We start from the raw sequence: 22,387 nt of genomic DNA on the forward strand, positions 1-22,387 counted from the left end.
CAGAGCAGGCAGTGCTCTGCTAACTAACACACAACCTCTCCCTAAGGAGGGTGGACTAGACACTGACTTCAAACTAACTAACTCCTCCTCCCTCTCTAGAGAGGGCTGGAAGGGAACAAGGAGGTTCCTCTCCAGGGAAGCTAATACTGCCAATGTTGCCGCCATCTGCTGGTAGACCAGGCAATTACATGAACATAACCAGTTTCAGGAATACAAATGCAGAGGTTGTCCTTGGTTGGATTTGAACCTAGAAGCCCAGGCACCAGTACTAAACCCTGTGCTGTCCATCAGTGTGTCCAAACAAGAGGTGAACCTTAAAGGGTTTTCCAGTGTATTACGTACATTTTTAGATATGGCTCACACTGGGTTAAAAATAAAAAAATAAGTTACTTTCCCCCTCACGGATTCCCCAACACTGCTGTTCTGACCCTTAACATTCCCAGATGTTTTCTGGTCCCCATTCGGCAGGTAGGAAATGGCAGGTGATGCTTGTTTCATTCAATCACAGCAGCAGTGAACTGCCTCAATCAGTGACGGGCTGAATCAGTCTTTCCTGCCATTTCTTGCTTGTAGAGCAGGGGCCAGGAATTAAACAGGAATGGGGGCAACCCTATTATATATTGGCATATTCCAAATAACTATGTAACTGTTGGCAGTATATTATAGGCTTATAAACATTTGACACTGAGCATAACACACTAATGTATATATAAAGTATATTTCAGCCTAGTGTCAAACAGTAAATAGAAGAAAGGAGAGGGGAAGAGGGGGATGCAGCTGCAGTAATCCTCCTCCTGTGTCTGTGAGAGGAGAGTGAAGAGGAAGGTAGATCGCCCTATATTATGCATTTTTCTTTGAAAATACCACCTCCTGGAAGATCACTTTCAATGTATTTTTGGGTGAAATCTCAGGCTTTACTGTACATTTACAGCTGCCTAAGTAGGCCTGTGTTTTTTTTTTTTTTACCTATTATTATTATTTATTATTAAATAGCCATTCATTCCATGGCGCTGTACATATGATAAGGTTTATACATACAGACTACAAATAAGTGCACTGTAAAGGTACATACCTGTCATCTGCAGCTTCATACTTCTGCATTTTATTTTCTAACCTCAGCCTTGTCCTGCAGCCTGTTTTGTTTCATACAAAGAAAATAATGGCTACTAATGGAACAGGCCTCATTCCATTATGTCAGTGACTTCAGCCCTCACACTGTGGAACGTACAGTGCTCCAGCTTCAGAGATTTTCAAAATGAAATTATGGCCCATTCCCAATTACTGTGTCATTCTGGACCTTACACTGGGCCATGAAGAGGTGTTATTAGTTAAAACACATCATCACGTTACAAAGGCAGATGATTTTTTAACTAAAAGTTGTTACGCAGCCAATGCATAATTTTTAGCAAATGTGTATATTGTGAGGGTTCTTATGATTTTGTAATAAAATATTACTATAAAAATGATGGATAATACAGGGCATTCCTTTTATTTGAAATTATTCTCCAGGCTACACATATTTTCTGGATAGGTCATCATTATCAGATCGGTGTGGGTCTAGGACCTGGCACCCCTATGGGTCAGCTGTTTGGGGTTGCTGCGTCGCCAGGGACTATACAATTTATGGTGCTGGAGGCAGACAGCGCCATACACTGTGTAGTGGCCATGCTGGGGTACTGCATCATTTCTGAGCTTCAGAACACTGGCACTGTAAACTACACAGTGGATATAGCCTTCTGCTTCCAATCTGTACAATGTTAGTTCCCGGTGTCACAGCAGTCCGAAAAAGTCGATCGTGGGAGTGCCAGATGTCTGACCACCACTGATCTGAAACTGACCTTTTCATAAGTCATCAATATATATAGCCTTAGAACCCCTTTAAACAATGCCTCCAGTGATCCACTTAAAATTACTTCGCATAAACACCTTTTTTGTAAAAATTTAAGTTTCTAACGTGCAATTAAAATTGAGTGCTCTCTGCTTAATACTGTTTATTAGCGTCATCCACTTGCAGGCTGCACACTCAACTCATTTCAATATGGAGCAGAGAAGAAGAAGACTTAAATGACTGCATCTCTTTAGTACCTCCCTGCTAAGAGATAGCTATTGTAAAAAATAACTCTGATAACCTTTTTCACACAGGGAATAGCAAGCTGTCTGTGTATTTGTAATAGGAACCTGCTAGCAAAGTTATGTGCTCACAGCAGCATCAGCACTGATTCAAGCCGGCAGATCTAAGGTCTCTGTAGTCGTAGAAGGGCAGGAGTAAATGAAAGTGTTAACAGCTGGTAAGCCTGTAGACTGAGTGACCAGGTTTGGGCATCAGCTCCACTCTATCTTTAATATTACAATGATAACTTGCTAGTTTGAATCAGGAAGAAGGAGAGTTCTGCAGTAGAAATGGCTGAGCTTTGAGGGGAAGGACCACACATGTAGATCACATTAGGATCTAAGAGCACTGTTAAATTTAGATTTTTCATTAGCGTTATGCTTTAAGCATATCCCCTCTCCTTTCAAGTCCTTTGCTTTTATAGCTCTACATACAATGTTAACTTATAACAATGATGTTGTGTTATACACAGTTGAGTCACATTATTATGAGTAACCTCCGTGTGCTGCACGGACAGCAGCTAGACGGGCTGGGAGTGACTCAATAAGGTCCTGGTAGGTTGTCATAGGTATCTGGAGCCATGCTGATTGTAGTGCATCCCACAGCTGCCGGAGGGAGGAGGATCTATAGAGCGAAAATGATGATTGAGGAGGTCCCACAGATGTTAATTTGGGTTCAAGGCTGGGGAATTAGGGGGACATTTCTAGCCGTGTGACATACCACATTGTCTTGCTGGAAGGTTCAAATCACCCCAGGGAGGACAATCAGCATATATGGGAGTATGTGATCTGCATGAATGGATTCACACCCAATTTGGTTGAGAGTGCCTTCCATATGAATGAGTGGACCCAAAGAATTCCACAAAAACATTTTCCAGACCATAGCACTGTCACCACCAGCTTTTGTTTCCAGAAATGGTTGCAGGGTGTTTGTTCTCTAATAATTCTCACCTGACATGCCAACGACTATCCATACCATGAAGCAGAAAATGTGACTCCATCGAAGAAGGGAATCCTTTGCTAACCAACGAAGGTCCAAATCCGATACTGCTGTGAAAACTGAAGCCTTCTTGGCCGATGCAACTCAGCAGAGGTGCAGTGACCATATGTCTGCTTCGGAGCCCCATACGCAGTAGGGTTCACTAAACTGCTTTAGACACACCTCTGGTAGCCCACCGGTTCATTTTGGTGGTGAGCTGCTCCACTGTAGTATGTCAATGCACCCTTGCATACCTTTGTAGACGACATTCACCTCTCACATCAAAGGCACGTAGTGCTCCTCAGTTTCCATGGTGCCATATGTCCACTTACAGTACACTTTCACCACAGAAGCGAGAACAGTTCACAAATTGCACTGTTTCAGAAAGCCAATAATCGCCCCTTTTACACATGACAGCAACAAGAGATATGTGTGCAGTCTATCTCACACCTTTTATACCCACTAAGCCAGCTCACCACACATGACTTTCTTTATCAGCTATGCTCTGCCGACGTCGACAGTAGGAAGTGGTCATAATAATGTGACTCGACTGTGTAGAATGTTTTCTTCTCCATTCACTTTAAAAGCAGCATCAAAAATATAAATTTACATATTAATTATTATTTGGAGTTTTTTTTTTCTTTGATCAGCCATACTGCAAAGCCACTCATATGAGTTTAGCACTCTGCGTAAACGTTCAGGACCTGCAACGGGCGCCTCCCCCCAGGGCCCTCTATATCGAGACCTAGGTTTAGTAGGAATGCCGAGTGGAATAATTCGGCCTGAATGTCTCTTTATGTGTGTCACGGTGCTCCTACATGGATACCGCTGGACCCCAGGCTATGGCTCCAAAGCAATAAATAGGGGGAATAATTGAGGGATTTGAAAGAATAATTTGAGTTCCAGACCTTGAGATGAAGTTCAATGGCAGCTTTACTTGAATAAACGTTTCTCCAAAACCATTTCAGGCTTTGACTTGGTTCCAGCAGGCCTTATCATTAAACTGGCAGGCAAACTAAACCCTGCTCTAGCCTTCTCTCACTCTGCTGTACTGACAAGCTGACTTGATAATTTGGCTTCTTCTTTATGCTGCATAACTTTTTAGTCAGACTCCTCATGGCCAACAGAGCTTAAGCTGCTCTGGCTGGTGTGGGCACGTCCAGCAGATACGTGCCCCTGCACAACCTTCCACTTGCAGGGGGTAAACTCCAACTGACTCCAGCTAATCCCCACCCTTCCTTCAGGAGGTAGGGGTAGCCCACTTCCCAACAGAGAGAAGGGGATAGAATGGAATGGAAAACTCCATTTTACTTGCCGTGTTTGCTGCCACCTGCTGGCGAACCAGGCACATTACATGAACAGTTACATAACATTAATATAAATGAACAGTATTGAGGGACCTGGAAATAAATAGGTGACATACAGGTTAGACAATAAAAGATATCAGCATGTTGCAGAATTGGTAACACCACTCTGGGGTTTTACAGACCCTCAAGAGTTGAAGGTGACTATAAATCCTGTGTCTCTGGAGGACTCAGTACATCTATGCAGTATAGGTCTCTCTGTGATTATTTCATTATAAAAGGCCCCCTCTAAACAGATACATAAACCGGGTAAAATATTTTCTTTTACCTTTTTGTGATGATTTTCGGAAAGTGAATTACAAACTAAAAAGTCAGATTTGAAAATTCTCAGTCCAGCATAAAAATGTCACAGACACTCACGTGACAGGTGCCAGAAGATCAGAGAGATTAGCAACACATGGGTCAATCTGACTTGTTCCTTGTGGATCATTTGTATCTGTGTTGTTTTGGCAATGACCACACCTCTTGCAGGTGTTGTTGGTTTGGTCATTTAACTTATTTATTACTGCTTACCCCTTCTGGGAGTGTGGTTTATAGCTTCAGTGTCTGGACTCTGGCCTAGCTAGTTGTTGGATCTTGGTTGAGCTCCTGGCACTGCCTTTGCTCCACGTGAAGTTAAGTGTCGTCTTCCCTAGTTGTATTTTGTTGTATATTGTATTTCCCTGTCTTTTGTATCTAGAACTGAGGGAGACTCCTGTTCATCCTTCTGGTGGAGAATAGGTTGTCTCAAGTCCTGTCACTATACCAGGACCCTACAGTGGTGTGTTAGGGCTCTAGGTTCCTGTATATGAACTTTCCTACCATCGAGGTCAGTTCATACTGATAGGTAGTCAGGGCTTGGATTAGGGTTATTCTACGAGGTCACCTTCTTCTTTACCCTAGTTTCCAGGCCTAGTTCCTGTCCCCTTTCCTCCTGTGCTCTGTGTGGAGTTTACCACCCACACCGCATCCGTGACATTATAAACCACCAAATAACCGTCATTTTGTTTGTCTGCATCAGTTTAGCCATGGATGCTATCCTGCACTGGCCGGACAGCTGCAGGGGCTGTCTCTGGAGGTAGCTGACCTCCGCATGACTGTCTCACAGATTCAGAGACCACAGGTGACTGATCCTATTGGTGGTTACCAGGCCTGTCCGTAACCTAAAGTTGCCCTCCCGGATAGATTCTCGGGGGGAAGTGATAATTTCATTCAGTTCAGGGTAGCGTGCAAATTGTATTTTAAGCTATGTCCACACTCATCTGGGGATGAGAGTCAGAGAGTTGGTGTGATTATTTTATTGCTTATTCATCCCTCCGATCGGTGGATGAATTTTTTAGAGCTCTAGGTCTCATCTATGATGACCCGAATCGGACCTCCCTGGCCGAGACCAAGTTACGCGGCCTGCGTGTCGGGGAGAGCGTTCTGCAGAGATCTATTGCTCTGAGTTTAGGAGGTGGGCTACGGATACTGAGTGGAATGATCCGACTCTCCGTAATCAGTTCTGTCAGGGATTATCTGAGAGACTGAAGGACGCTTTGGCCTTTCATAAGAACCCTGAGTCTTTGGAAGCCGCTATGTCTCTTGCTATATGTATTGATAGAGGCTTGAGAGAGAGAGAGATCGAAGGGCCCACTCTCTCAGGACGTTCAATTACATAACGTATCATCTTCCTCTGACACTTTTGGTGAAGCCAGTCCTGGGTTTGGGTCGGGAGACAAACCCATGCAGTTAGGGGGAGCTACCCCTGGATCCACTGGTAATAGGAAGGGAGTGTGTTTTTTCTGCGGAAAAAGGGGACATTTTATCAATGTATGTCCAGACATGCAATGGCAAAAAGAGAGAAAAAAGACATTTAATTCTCATTTGACTGCTGGTGGAGTGAGAGGAGAGTCAGAAATGTGCATTTGTTTTTTTACCGGTAGTACCCAATTTCTCCTGCTGAGGTGGCGCTAGAGTCCAAGACTGTGGGGATTGAGGTGTTTATCGACAGTAGGCAGGGGTGAACCCGATTGATGCTCAGTTTGTCCGTATGCACAGGTTTTCACCAAGTGTATTATAAAAACACATTCCCGTATTCACTATTAATTCTGCATCTCTTGCTTAGAAGTGTTTGTCTTAAGTGGTGCATGATATCAGATTACGAATGGGGGAGTGGCCAGCAGCGCATGGAGTGAGCCGCGTCTTAGCTCAGCTCCGGTGCTACATCTCTGAGACGGCGGCTCAAAGCGCATCATCCCCGCTCAAAAACTGCCTGCACTTAGACCAGCAAGTACTGACCCAGTCATGACAAAGACTCGGAGAAAGGCGGCCACGGTCAAGTTAACAGAGTTTTCAACAACAAGCGCACCACAAGATGGTGGCGGTGGTGCGCTGTTAAGGCAAGAGGAGGCAGCACATGTAGCAGGCTCTCCTGCAGGCACCCAGCCACTCGCGTCTCCTATACAGGGGCCCTTTCTGCAGTACCCTGCTTCCTCCTCCAACAGCTCAGGGATGCATTTTCTTAATAACATGCAGGGGGCAAGTGTGGCAATACCACATGTCAGCCATGAGTCCTCTCCAGGACAGTTCTTTACAACTGATGGGAGACCCTTAGTACAAGCAGCGCCACTGGATCAAAGATATGGGGAATGTTCAAACGCAATGTACCCACAGCATTATTCTAATATTAATAACACTGGCACAGATAGACCAGTTACAGAATCGCTCCTTAAAGCACTAATGAGTGACTTGAGGTCCTCTTTGCAAGAGGACTTTCGTACTATGTTAACACCTTTGCAGAAGGAAATCTCAGAAGTGGTAAATCGCACATCCCATTTAGAGAATAAAATGTCTGAATTTGCTAAAGCTCATAACGAGCTGGTAGACACTACCAATGAAAAAGATGAGGAGTTGGCGGCCCTTCGCGTAAAAGTGATAGACTTGGAAGACAGGTTTCGTCACAATAATATAAGATTCTGTGGGATTCCGAAAACAGTGAAACCTGACCAACCTGACAGACTTTTTTTACAGTTATGTTACCTCCTGCATCTCCAACTGAGCTCTTCATTGATAGGGCTCACAGAATACCGAAACCTAAAACATTGCCAGCAGACATCCCTAGGGATGTAATAGCATGCATTACTTTCTATCATATTAAAGAAAACCGTATGGCTGCTGCACGCAACAATCCAGTAGTTCTCTCTACACTGACTTGTCCGCAGCCACTCTCAGTAGATGTCGGGAATTCCATTAGGCTGGGTTCACACGAGCGTGTCCGGATTAGGTCCAGATGCGTCCCGGTGTATTGCGGAAAACCTGCGTGAGTAGGTACGCAATTGCAGTCAGTTTTGACTGCAATTGCGTTCCGATGTTCAGTTTTTATCGCGCGGGTGCAATGTGTTTTGCACGCGCGTGATAAAAAAACTGACTGTGGTAACCAGACCCGAACTTCTTCACAGAAGTTCAGGTTTGGGTTTGGTGTATTGGTTGCTAGGTGACAGTCTATTCACTGTATTATTTTCCCTTATAACATGGTTATAAGGGAAAATAATAGCATTCTGAATACAGAATGCTTAGTAGGTGATCAATTGAGGGTTAAAAAATAAATAAAAATTAACTCACCTTCTCCTCTTGATCGCGTAGTTGCCGGTCTCTTCTTTACTTCTTTAATGATGAGCTGCCGGCTAAAGGACCTGTGGTGACGTCAGATCACATGCTCCAATCACATGGTCCATCACCACGGAGAGGAGAAGGTGAGTTAATTATAAAAAAAATGTAACCCTCAATTGATCACCTACTAAGCATTCTGTATTCAGAATGCTATTATTTTCCCTTATAACCATGTTATAAGGGAAAATAATACAGTGAATAGACTGTCACCTAGCAACCAATGTGTGAAAATCGCACCGCATCCGCACTTGCTTGCGATTTTCACTCAGCCCCATTCACTTCTATGGGGCCTGCGTTGCGTGATAAACGCACAATATAGAGCATGCTGCGATTTTCATGCAACGCATAAGTGATGCGTGAAAATCACAGCTCATGTGCACAGCCCATAGAAATGAATGGGTCTAGATTCAGTGCGGGTGCAATGCGTTCACCTCCCGCATTGCACCCGTGCGGAAATCTCGCCTGTGTGAACTCAGCCTTAAGCTACAAAAATCCGGAGAGAGCACAGAATTCCATATAGTTGGGGCTTTCCAGCTAAATTGTTGATATCCAGAGAAGGAAGCCAGCTTGTAGCGTCCACTCCATCAGAAGCTCTACAAATGATCTCTAAATGGAACATATCTGTACCTCATGGATCTGTGACACCACCAAAACCTGCCTCCCCAACGCACTTGGAGGAAGAATGGACCACAGTCAGGCAGAGGAGTTCTCCAAATGACTGAACATGATCGTGAGTAAATAAGCTTTTTCTGTTTTATTTTAATTTTTTCCCTTAGGGAATAATCCTTTATTGTCTCAAGCCTATATGGCCGAATCTGGGACTTTTTGTATCTCCCCCCTAGTAATGCCACTTTCCATCTGATCTAGGCGTTAGATGTTCCTTGAGATGGAACCCACGGTTTTTGTTCTACATTTAATGTTTATGTATTTGTTGTTTGTTCTAATTCTTTTTTTTTGTAGCCGGAGAAAACGCTTCACTGCAACTTAAAAATCCTTGGAGCCTGAAATCATGTAGGTCGCCAGTGATTTGGGTGAGTGGAGGTCGCCAACTAGCGGCCTTACTGGTACATTACAATGGTACTTAAATTTACTTCAATGGATGCTAAAGGCCTAAATAGCCCATTCAAGAGATCTCAATTATGGCGAAGGCCATTAAAACTAAATCTGACATCCTTTGTGTACAAGACACAAACACATTTGCTTGCAGGCGACCTTCACAGACTCAAACATAAGGATTTTCCTGTTATAATTTCAGCAACTGCGAATTCAAAAAAGAGGAGTCTATTTAGCAATACGGGATACTAAAGCATTCAAGCTAATAGACTCTTACACAGATGAAGGGGGCAGATAGGTGATCTTAATAACATGGTGTACACTCTAGTAGCTGTATATGCTCCCAATTAGGGATGAGCGAACCCGAACTGTATAGTTCGGGTTCGTACCGAATTTTGGGGTGTCCGTAACACGGACCCGAACATTTTCGTAAAAGTCCGGGTTTGGGTTCGGTGTTCGTCGCTTTCTTGGCGCTTTTTGAAAGGCTGCAAAGCAGCCAATCAACAAGCGTCATACTACTTGCCCCAAGAGGCCGTCACAGCTAGGCCTACTATTGGCATGGCTGTGATTGGCCAGAGCACCATGTGACCCAGCCTCTATTTAAGCTGGAGTCATGTAGCGCCGCCCGTCACTCTGCTCTGATCAGTATAGGGAGAGGTTGCAGCTGCGACGTTAGGGCGAGATTAGGCAGTGATTAACTCCTCCAAAAGACTCCATTCAGAGATCGATCTGCAGCTGTGGATGATTGAACTGCTGCTATTGAATTGCTCACTGTTTTTAGGCTGCCCAGAGCGTTTTTCAGTCACTTTTTTCTGGGGTGATCGGTGCACAAGCTGCCACCAAGTGCATTTAGTGTGGTTGTTTTTTGGCTATATCCTACATCAGGGTGAAGCTGTCACACCAAGTGCATTTAACCATCAATAGTGTGGTTATTTTTTGGCCATATACTACATCAGGGGCAAGCTGTCACCAAGTGCATTTAACCCTCAATAGTGTGGTTGTTTTTTGGCTATATCCTACATCAGGGTGAAGCTGTCACACCAAGTGAATTTAACCATCAATAGTGTGGTTATTTTTTGGCCATATACTACATCAGGGGCAAGCTGTCACCAAGTGCATTTAACCCTCAATAGTGTGGTTGTCTTTTGGCTATATCCTACATCAGGGTCAAGCTGTCACACCAAGTGCATTTAACCATCAATAGTGTGGTTATTTTTTGGCCATATCCCAGTCTAATTCTGACTGTAAACGTATACCTGTCACCCAGCGCCTAAATAATAGGCCTCAAATTTATAGTCAGCTAAATCTGTGGTTATTGCTGTAGCTGGTCAAGTTATTTAGTGTCCGTCAAAGCACAGTTTTTGTTCTGGGTTGAAATACAATTCCCAATTTAGCAATTCTCTAAACTAGTGGTTTCTGCTGTATCAGGCCTACTTTAAATTTATCCCTAAAAGGGTATATTCGATTCAAGGTGCAGATAGGGTCATTCTCAATAACTTCACACAAACGCTACTGTGCATATCCCAGTCTAATTCTGTCTGTAAACGTATACCTGTCACCCAGCGCCTAAATAATAGGCCTCAAATTTATAGTCAGCTAAATCTGTGGTTACTGCTGTGCCTGTATTAGTGTAATACGGTACCTGGTACCTAAATAGATAGCCAGATAGTGTTAGGCGTCTTTAAAAAAAGGCCTGAATTTGAATTCAATACATTGGGCCAAATAATATTTTTGTTGTTGTGGTGAACGATAACAATGAGGAAAACATCTAGTAAAGGGCGCGGACATGGTCGTGGTGGTGTTAGTGGACCCTCTGGTGCTGGGAGAGGACGTGGCCGTTCTGCCACAGCCACACGTCCTAGTGTACCAACTACCTCAGGTCCCAGTAGCCGCCAAAATTTACAGCGATATTTGGTGGGGCACAATGCCGTTCTAAGGATGGTATGGCCTGAGCAGGTACAGGCATTAGTCAATTGGGTGGCCGACAGTGGATCCAGCACGTTCACATTATCTCCCACCCAGTCTTCTGCAGAAAGCGCACAGATGGCACCTGAAAACCAAGCCCATCAGTCTGTCACATCACCCCCATGCATACCAGGGAAACTGTCTGAGCCTCAAGTTATGCAGCAGTCTCTTATGCTGTTTGAAGACTCCGCTGGCAGAGTTTCCCAAGGGCATCCACCTAGCCCTTTCCCAGCGGTGGAAGACATAGAATGCACTGACGCACAACCACTTATGTTTCCTGATGATGAGGACATGGGAATACCACCTCAGCATGTCTCTGATGATGACGAAACACAGGTGCCAACTGCTGCGTCTTTCTGCAGTGTGCAGACTGAACAGGAGGTCAGGGATCAAGACTGGGTGGAAGACGATGCAGGGGACGATGAGGTCCTAGACCCCACATGGAATGAAGGTCGTGCCACTGACTTTCACAGTTCGGAGGAAGAGGCAGTGGTGAGACCGAGCCAACAGCGTAGCAAAAGAGGGAGCAGTGGGCAAAAGCAGAACATCCGCCGCCAAGAGACTCCGCCTGCTACTGACCGCCGCCATCTGGGACCGAGCACCCCAAAGGCAGCTTCAAGGAGTTCCCTGGCATGGCACTTCTTCAAACAATGTGCTGACGACAAGACCCGAGTGGTTTGCACGCTGTGCTATCAGAGCCTAAAGCGAGGCATTAACGTTCTGAACCTTAGCACAACCTGCATGACCCGGCACCTGCATGCAAAGCATGAACTGCAGTGGAGTAAACACCTTAAAAACAAGGAAGTCACTCAGGCTCCCCCTGCTACCTCTTCTGCTGCTGCCGCCTCAGCCTCTTCTGCTGCTGCCGCCTCGGCCTCTTCTGCTGCTGCCGCCTCGGCCTCTTCTGCTGCTGCCGCCTCGGCCTCTTCTGCTGCTGCCGCCTCGGCCTCTTCTGCTGCTGCCGCCTCGGCCTCTTCCTCCGCCTCTGGAGGAACGTTGGCACCTGCCGCCCAGCAAACAGGGGATGTACCACCAACACCACCACCTCCGTCACCAAGCATCTCAACCATGTCACATGGCAGCGTTCAGCTCTCCATCTCACAAACATTTGAGAGAAAGCGTAAATTCCCACCTAGCCACCCTCGATCCCTGGCCCTGAATGCCAGCATTTCTAAACTACTGGCCTATGAAATGCTGTCATTTAGGCTGGTGGACGCAGACAGCTTCAAACAGCTCATGTCGCTTGCTGTCCCACAGTATGTTGTTCCCAGCCGGCACGACTTCTCCAAGAGAGCCGTGCCTTCCCTGCACAACCAAGTATCCGATAAAATCAAGTGTGCACTGCACAACGCCATCTGTGGCAAGGTCCACCTAACCACAGATACGAGGACCAGTAAGCACGGCCAGGGACGCTATATCTCCCTAACTGCACACTGGGTAAATGTAGTGGCAGCTGGGCCCCAGGCGGAGAGCTGTTTGGCGCACGTCCTTCCGCCGCCAAGGATCGCAGGGCAACATTCTTTGCCTCCTGTTGCCACCTCTTTCTACTCAGCTTCCTCCTCCTCTTCTTCCACCTGCTCATCCAGTCAGCCACACACCTTCACCACCAACTTCAGCACAGCCCGGGGTAAACGTCAGCAGGCCATTCTGAAACTCATATGTTTGGGGGACAGGCCCCACACCGCACAAGAGTTGTGGCGGGGTATAGAACAACAGACCGACGAGTGGTTGCTGCCGGTGAGCCTCAAGCCCGGCCTGGTGGTGTGCGATAATGGGCGAAATCTTGTTGCAGCTCTGGGACTAGCCGGTTTGACGCACATCCCTTGCTTGGCGCATGTGCTGAATTTGGTGGTGCAGAAGTTCATTCACAACTACCCCGACATGTCAGAGCTGCTGCATAAAGTGCGGGCCGTCTGTTCGCGCTTCCAGCGTTCACATCCTGCCGCTGCTCGCCTGTCTGCACTACAGCGTAACTTCGGCCTTCCCGCTCACCGCCTCATATGCGACGTGCCCACCAGGTGGAACTCCACCTTGCACATGCTGGACAGACTGTGCGAGCAGCAGCAGGCCATAGTGGAGTTTCAGCTGCAGCACGCACGGGTCAGTCGCACTGCGGAACAGCACCACTTCACCACCAATGACTGGGCCTCCATGCGAGACTTGTGTGCCCTGTTGCGCTGTTTCGAGTACTCCACCAACATGGCCAGTGGGGATGACGCCGTTATCAGCGTTACAATACCACTTCTATGTCTCCTTGAGAAAACACTTAGGGCGATGATGGAAGAGGAGGTGGCCCAGGAGGAGGAGGAGGAGGAAGAGGGGTCATTTTTAGCACTTTCAGGCCAGTCTCTTCGAAGTGACTCAGAGGGACGTTTTTTGCAACAGCAGAGGCCAGGTACAAATGTGGCCAGCCAGGGCCCACTACTGGAGGACGAGGATGAGGAGGAGGTGGATGAGGATGAAGCATGGTCACAGCGGGGTGGCACCCAACGCAGCTTGGGCCCATCACTGGTGCGTGGCTGGGGAAAAACGCAGGACGATGACGATACGCCTCCCACAGAGGACAGCTTGTCCTTACCCCTGGGCAGCCTGGCACACATGAGCGACTACATGCTGCAGTGCCTGCGCAACGACAGCAGAGTTGCCCACATTTTAACGTGTGCGGACTACTGGGTTGCCACCCTGCTGGATCCACGGTACAAAGACAATGTGCCCACCTTACTTCCTGCACTGGAGCGTGATAGGAAGATGCGCGAGTACAAGCGCACGTTGGTAGACGCGCTACTGAGAGCATTCCCAAATGTCACAGGGGAACAAGTGGAAGCCCAAGGCCAAGGAGGAGAAAGAGGTCGCCAAGGCAGCTGTGTCACGGCCAGCTCCTCTAAAGGGCAGGGTTAGCATGGCAGAGATGTGGAAAAGTTTTGTCAACACGCCACAGCTAACTGCACCACCACCTGATACGCAACGTGTTAGCAGGAGGCAACATTTCACTAACATGGTGGAACAGTACGTGTGCACACCCCTCCACGTACTGACTGATGGTTCGGCCCCATTCAACTTCTGGGTCTCTAAATTGTCCACGTGGCCAGAGCTAGCCTTTTATGCCTTGGAGGAGCTGGCCTGCCCGGCGGCCAGCGTTTTGTCTGAACGTGTATTCAGCACGGCAGGGGGCATCATTACAGACAAACGCAGCCGCCTGTCTACAGCCAATGTGGACAAGCTGACGTTCATAAAAATGAACCAGGCATGGATCCCACAGGACCTGTCCATCCCTTGTGCAGATTAGACATTAACTACCTCCCCTTAACCATATATTATTGTATTCCAGGGCACTTCCTCATTCAATCCTATTTTTATTTTCATTTTACCATTATATTGCGAGGCAACCCAAAGTTGAATGAACCTCTCCTCTGTCTGGGTGCCGGGGCCTAAATATATGCCAATGGACTGTTCCAATGTTGGGTGACGTGAAGCCTGATTCTCTGCTATGACATGCAGACTGATTCTCTGCTGACATGAAGCCAGATTGTCTGTTACGGGACCTCTTTCCTCTGCCTGGGTGCCTGGGCCTTAATATATGACAATGGACTGTTACAGTGGTGGCTGACGTGAAGCCTGATTCTCTGCTATGACATGCAAACTGATTCTCTGCTGACATGAAGCCAGATTCTCTGTTACGGGACCTCTCTCCTCTGCCTGGGTGCCTGGGCCTAAATATATGACAATGGACTGTTACAGTGGTGGCTGACGTGAAGCCTGATTCTCTGCTATGACATGCAAACTGATTCTCTGCTGACATGAAGCCAGATTCTCTGTTACAGGACCTCTCTCCTCTGCCTGGGTGCCTGGGCCTAAATATATGACAATGGACTGTTACAGTGGTGGCTGACGTGAAGCCTGATTCTCTGCTATGACATGCAAACTGATTCTCTGCTGACATGAAGCCAGATTCTCTGTTACGGGACCTCTCTCCTCTGCCTGGGTGCCTGGGCCTAAATATATGACAATGGACTATTACAGTGGTGGCTGACGTGAAGCCTGATTCTCTGCTATGACATGCAAACTGATTCTCTGCTGACATGAAGCCAGATTCTCTGTTACGGGACCTCTCTCCTCTGCCTGGGTGCCTGGGCCTAAATATATGACAATGGACTGTTACAGTGGTGGCTGACGTGAAGCCAGATTCTCTGCTATGGCACCTCTCTCCAATTGATATTGGTTAATTTTTATTTATTTTATTTAAATTTTAATTCATTTCCCTATCCACATTTGTTTGCAGGGGATTTACCTACATGTTGCTGCCTTTTGCAGCCCTCTAGCTCTTTCCTGGGCTGTTTTACAGCCTTTTTAGTGCCGAAAAGTTTTGGGTCCCCATTGACTTCAATGGGGTTCGGGACAAAGTTCGGGTCGGGTTCGGATCCCGAACCCGAACATTTCCGGGAAGTTCGGCCGAACTTCTCGAACCCGAACATCCAGGTGTTCGCTCAACTCTACTCCCAATAAGAATCAACTTAGATTTTTCTAGAGACTTTTCGCGAGGGGGGGGAAGGCAGTCAGGAAGGGATTCCTTCGTTATATGGGGGATTTCAACTCACTTATGTGGCCTGAACTAGATTCCTCTGCGATCTCTAAAACAACTCTCCCCTCTAAGGTATTTTGCCTAACGCAAAAAGAAGGATTATTAGATGTATGGAGGTTGAAACACTCCACCGAAAGGTATTATAGTTTCTTCTCCTCTGCTCATAAAACTAATTCTAGAATAGACCTATTACTGACGGACTATAACATCTATCGAAGGGTGACATCCTGCACAATAGGTCACATAGAATGGTCGGACCATGCCCCTATTTTAATTATGATCTCGGAGAAATATAACTCTCCTTCCACTATACCATGGGGAGTTAATGGAAGGATTTTACATTCTTCCAAATATCTACCCCAGTCAAGGATGACTCTTGAAGTGTACTTCTCTTTTAATGATCGGGGAGATACGGGCATTGCTCCAATTTAGTGTGCTTATAAAGCCTTTATTCGTGGTCATTATATTAGTATAGCATCCTGGGACAAAGCAGAGCGGGATGCTCAGTGTGTGCAGCTTACTGACTCTATTATACAGCTCACCCAAATGAATAGTCTTATGACCAGAGAAGAGAAAAATAACTTAAGGACTTGCACAACAGGTTGCATCTTCTTCAGCTTCATAAGTATGAGCTAGCTTTAAGAAAACTTAAAGAGGACCTTTCATCGGTCCAAACATTGTGAACTAAGTGTCATGATCTGTACAGCGGCGCCCAGGTATCTCACTGCACTTACTATTATCCCTGGGCGCCTCTCTATTCTCCCGCTATGCCCTCCGGTATGTTCGGTCACTTGGTTATAGTAGGCGGAGACTTAGGGGTCTTGGTTATAGTAGGAGGAGACTGCCCTTGTTCTCCTGGGTGTCTTCTTCTCCCATAGGAGGTTTTTTCTCCCAGGCTGTGAGCTCTGCGCTGCGATTGGCCAGCGCTACAGCCTAGGAGAAGGAGACGCCCAGGAGAACAAGGGCAGTCTCCTCCTACTATAACCAAGTCCCCTAAGTCTCCGCCTACTATAACCCAGTGACCGAACATATCGGAGGGCATAGCAGGAGAACAGAGCGTCACCCAGGGATAATAGTAAGTGCAGTGAGATCCCTGGGCGCTGCTGTATATATCATGATACTTAGATCGCAATGTTTGGACCAATGAAAGGTCCTCTTTAAAGCATCATACTATGGCCATAATAACAAGGCCACCTCTCTTTTGGCATCTAGATTAAAGGCCTTACAGGCTAAATCCAAGATATCCTATATATACGATTCGAAAGGGGATAAGATTTTTGACCCTAAAGGGATAGCAGACTCCATAGCCGGGTTTTACTCCAAATTGTATAATTTGAAGGAGGACACTAACACATCCCAACCTGATTCCAAAGCCATTGAAATGTTTCTTAATTCGGTGAAACTCAAAGTTTACATCTGCAGAAATTACTGGGGCCATTAAATCCCTCAAATCCAATAAAACTCTGGGTCCAGATGGACTTTCCAATAATTATTATAAACAATTCTCCTCCATTTTGGTGCCATACCTTTGCAGATTGTTCAATTATGTTCGTGACTCAGGGTCCTTCGCTGAAGAATTACTTTCAGTAACGATAGTTGCATTACCTAAACCGGCAAAAACGCCTGACAAACCTGAAAATTTCCGCCCGCTTTCTCTTCTGAATACGGATTTGAAATGATATGCAAAGAGTTTAGCTACTAGATTGGCGGATATCCTTCCTAAATTGATTCACGATGATCAAGTGGGATTTGTCAAGGGTAGGCAATCAGTAGACGGCACAAGGAGACTTCTGGACCTGGGGGGGGAGGGGTGGAGACCTGTCGAACGCCTTCTCTGCTGCTTTCCCTTGATGCGGACAAGGTGTTTGACAGAGTACATTGGGGGTATCTAGAAGCTGTACTAAATAAATTTGGGATCATTGGCCTGGCACAAAAAGCCATATTGGCACTATATTCTATCCCATCAGCGAAGGTATTGGCCTCTGGTCACTTATCGGATTCATTCTATATTCCAAATGGGACAAGACAAGGGTGCCCCCTTTCCCCCTTAATATTCACATTGGTCATGAAACCTTTGGCGGAGACTATCAGATCATTAAAAGGGATTGCAGGCATTAACATCAATGGGGTAGATCACAGAATAGGGCTATTCGCTGATGATGTCATTATAGCTTTAACCAATCCCCAGAAGTCTCTACCAGAAGTTATGAACCTTCTTTCACAATTTAGTGACATTTCATATTATAAGCTCAACACTAACAAGTCCCTTATATTAAATATGGGGCTTTCTCCCCGGTTAGCTTCTCAGCTAACATCCCAGTACCTGTTTAATTATCACATGAGGGCTTGCCATACCTGGGAATAACACTTACATTTCCTTCTAAAGAATTGTTTGTCTGCAACTATGTTCCTTTGAATAGGACAATCAAATCTGATATATCCACCTATTCTAAGGTGGAGGTATCCTGGGTGGGAAGGGTAGCAACTACTAAAATGATGCTCTTGCTCAAAATACTGTACTTTTTCAGGGACCTCCCTATTTTGATACCCCAAAAATACATCGCCGGCTTGCAATCATTATTGAATGCCTTTGTTTGGAATAATAAAAAGCCTAGGGTAGCTGCATATACTTCTGAGGCACAAGGCGGTTTAGGCCTTTCGAATTTACTGTTATTACCATGATGCAATACTTGATCACGTAAGGTGCTGGTTACAGGATGATAATGTACCACAATGGATTTAGATAGAAAAAGACATTATAAACCCTACACCCTTAAAGAACTATTTATTGGTGATCCTTATAAAAAACTCGATATTGATTCCGTCATTGCCACCGATGAAAGCAAGTTTAGACTAATGGCTTAAAATGGTGGTAAAGAAACAATTGGTGTCATGGAATATATTTGACATCGCCTTACATATGTTGGAACTGCTGATACCAGATATCTATTTTTCAAATTGGATAGCTGCGGGAATTACCAAAGTCCGTCAGATCTGGAGTTCAGGTCAGTTAGTTCCCTTCTCAACTTTAGCTAGTTCCTTTCAGATATCCAATAAAGAGTTCTATAAATACTTGCAACTACAATCCCTTTTGGGCTCCCTTTCAAAAAACCCAAGACTCGCTACTTCAACTTTTGAGATGTATTTTTGGGGCACATCTGACCATACTAAAGGTTTGTCAAAAGTTTATAAACTACTTCTGGAACATAGGGGTCAGGGTTGGTGAGATGGACATCTGAACTGGATCTACCTAATGAAGAACAAATTTGGCATATGGCATTTACTGCAGCAAGGAAATTTTTGAGCTGTGCAACACACCTTGAATCTGCACTTAAAATGCTATATAGGTGGTATATAACACCTGAACGCTGATCACAAATATATTCAGATGTATCAGCAACCTGTTGGAGATGTGTTTTATGTCACCCATCGCCTTCTCACATCTTTTGGCAATGTGAAGCTCTTATTGTCATCTGGGATAAAACACTATTACTGAACAGAATTTTGGGCACCTCCATATCCAAAGATCCTGCTCTCTGTTCATTACTAATAGGGATTGAGGATTTTCCAAGGGTCCATAGGGTCATAATATTTCATATTTTTACAACAGTAAAGACGTTAATAGCTAAACACTGGCGTTCCATCCACATTCCTTCACTTGATGATATAATACGTAGCATGGGCTATAAATGTGCAATGGAGGGCACGATGGCTTCCTGTAGGGGATCTTATGATTCTTACTTGCAATATTGGAATAAGTGGCTGAAAGTGTATCCGAACTGAAAATACCTTGATATATATTCGGCTCACCTATGTGATTATTATTTTTTGCTCCTACTAACATTGCTCTGTTCTTCTCCGGCATAGTTGTGTTGTATTCTAGTTTTTGTTTCTGGTTCCCTCTTCTCCTCCCCTTCTCTCCCTCCCCCTCTCCTTCTTTACTTTATCCACCCTTCCCAGGGTAACTATTTGACAACTGTCTGCCTGTAGCTTGACTACTACTGAATTGTGTATACTGTCAAATGTAACTATTGTACTGTGTATACATAGTATTTCTTTTTGATCATCAAACTATTGGGCTATATGTTTATACACTGTAACCTGTTACCCTTTGATATTAATAAATATTTTGTGAAAGATATCAGATTACGAATGGGTGACTTTCATCAAGAATTTATCTTGTGTTTTGTGTTGAAAGGTCTCCCTGCGCCAGTGGTTCTGGGTTTGCAGTGGTTTAGCAAGCACAATCCAACTATCGATTGGCAAGCTAGGCAGATTCTGGATTGGGGTGATTATTGCATTGACAATTGTCATAATTGTAATAATACATCTTTTTCTGTTGTAACTAGCAAGAATTTACCCTCTTTTATATCTTAGTTTGCCGACGTGTTTTCTGAGAGTGGATGCCAGGATTTACTTCCACATCAGGAATATGATTGTCCTATCAATCTTTTTCCCAGAGCTAAATTGCCTAAATCTAGGTTGCATAACCTTTCTCAAACTGAAAGATGGGCCAGAGAGAGTATATAACCTTCCAATTCTCCAGTGGCAGCAGGGTTCTTTTTTGTTAAAAAGAAAGACTGAGGTCTTCGGCCATGTTTGGATTTCCGTGAACTTAATCGGATCACTGTCCGTGATCCCTACCCTCTTCCTTTGATTCCCGATTTGTTTAACCAGATTATTGGCGTTAAGGTGTTCTGCAAGTTGGACCTAAGGGGGGCATATAATCTGGTTAGGATCAAGGAAGGGGATGAATGGAAGCTGGCTTTTAATACTCCTAAGGGGCACTTTGAGAACCTGGTCATGCCTTTCGGGTTGACCAGTGCTCCTGCGGTGTTCCAACACTTTGCAAATTTCATTTTTCATCACCTAGTGGGGAGGTTTGTAGTCGTGTATTTAGAGGACATTCTAATTTATTCTCCAGACGTGGAAATACAGTTGCAAGAAAAAGTATGTGAACCCTTTGGAATGATATTGATTTCTGCACAAATTGGTCATAAAATGTGATCTGATCTTCATCTAAGTCACAACAATAGACAATCACAGTCTGCTTATACTAATAACACACAAATAATTACATGTTACCATGTTTTTATTGAACACACCATGTAAACCTTAACAGTGCAGGTGGAAAAAGTATGTGAACCCCTAGATTAATTACATCTCCAAGAGATAATTGGAGTGAGGTGTCAGCCAACTAGAGTCCAATCAATGAGATGAGATTTGAGGCGTTGGTTACAGCTGCCCTTCCCTATAAAAAACACACACCAGTTCTGGGTTTGCTTTTCACAAGAAGCATTGCCTGATGTGAATGATGCCTCGCACAAAAGAGCTCTCAGAAGACCTGAGATTAAGAATTGTTGACTTGCATAAAGCTGGAAAGGGTTATAAAAGTATCTCCAAAAGCCTTGCTGTTCATCAGTCCATGGTAAGACAAATTGTCTATAAATGGAGAAAGTTCAGCACTGCTGCTACTCTCCCTAGGAGTGGCCATCCTGTAAAGATGACTGCAAGCGCACAGCGCAGACTGCTCTATGAGGTGAAGAAGAATCCTAGAGTGTCAGCTAAAGACTTATAAAAGTCTCTGGCATATGCTAACATCCCTGTTAGCGAATCTACGATACGTAAAACACTAAACAAGAATGGATTTCATGGGAGGATACCACATAGGAAGCCACTGCTGTCCAAAAAAAAACATTGCTGCACGTTTACAGTTTGCACAAGAGCACCTGGATGTTCCACAGCAGTACTGGCAAAATATTCTGTGGACAGATGAAACCAAAGTTGAGTTGTTTGAAAGTAACACACAACACCATGTGTGGAGAAAAATAGGCACAGCACACCAACATCAAAACCTCATCCCAACTGTGAAGTATGGTGGTGGGGGCATCATGGTTTGGGGCTTGCTTTGCTGCATCAGGGCCTGGATGGATTGCTATCATTGAAAGAAAAATGAATTCCCAAGATTATCAAGACATTTTGCAGGAGAACTTAAGGCCATCTGTCCACCAGCTGAAGCTCAACAGAAGATGGGTGTTGCAACAGGATAACAACCCAAAGCACAGAAGTAAATCAACAACAGAATGGCTTAAACAGAAGAAAATACGCCTTCTAGAGTGGCCCAGTCAGAGTCCTGACCTCAACCCGATTGAGATGCTGTGGCATGACGTCAAGAAAGCGATTCACACCAGACATCCCAAGAATATTGCTGAACTGAAACAGTTCTGTAAAGAGGAATGGTCAAGAATTACTCCTGACCGTTGTGCATGTCTGATCTGCAACTACAGGAAACATTTGGTTGAAGTTATTGCTGCCAAAGGAGGTTCAACCAGTTATTAAATCCAAGGGTTCACATACTTTTTCCACCTGCACTGTGAATATTTACATGGTGTGCTCAATAAAAACATGGTAACATTTAATTCTTTGTGTTTTATTAGTTTAAGCAGACTGTGATTGTCTATTGTTGTGACTTAGATGAAGATCAGATCACATTTTATGACCAATTTGTGCAGAAATCCATATTATTCCAAAGGGTTCACATACTTTTTCTTGCAACTGTATATCAGGATCATGTGAGACAGGTGTTACAGATCCTAAGGGACAATACATTGTATGCAAAATTAGAGAAATGTGTTTGGGCTACCTGTCATCTTCAGGTTTTCAAATGGCTCCAGAGAAAGTTTGTGTTGTATTGGACTGGGATTGACC

General features: G+C 45.0%; 1 protein-coding gene across 1 annotated transcript in view; it reads right to left on the reverse strand.

Annotated features, from left to right (window-relative positions):
- Positions 1-6,069: 6,069 nt before the first annotated feature.
- The window catches only part of LOC122944649, a 44,448-nt gene continuing 28,130 nt past the window's right edge, over positions 6,070-22,387 (reverse strand). The window contains exon 3 of the mRNA XM_044303167.1: positions 6,070-6,215. Coding sequence (XP_044159102.1) covers positions 6,081-6,215 — 135 coding nt within the window. The 3' untranslated portion in view covers positions 6,070-6,080. The remainder of the gene's footprint in view (positions 6,216-22,387) is intronic.

Source organism: Bufo gargarizans, chromosome 8, assembly GCF_014858855.1.
Source record: "Bufo gargarizans isolate SCDJY-AF-19 chromosome 8, ASM1485885v1, whole genome shotgun sequence".
NCBI lineage: Eukaryota > Metazoa > Chordata > Amphibia > Anura > Bufonidae > Bufo > Bufo gargarizans.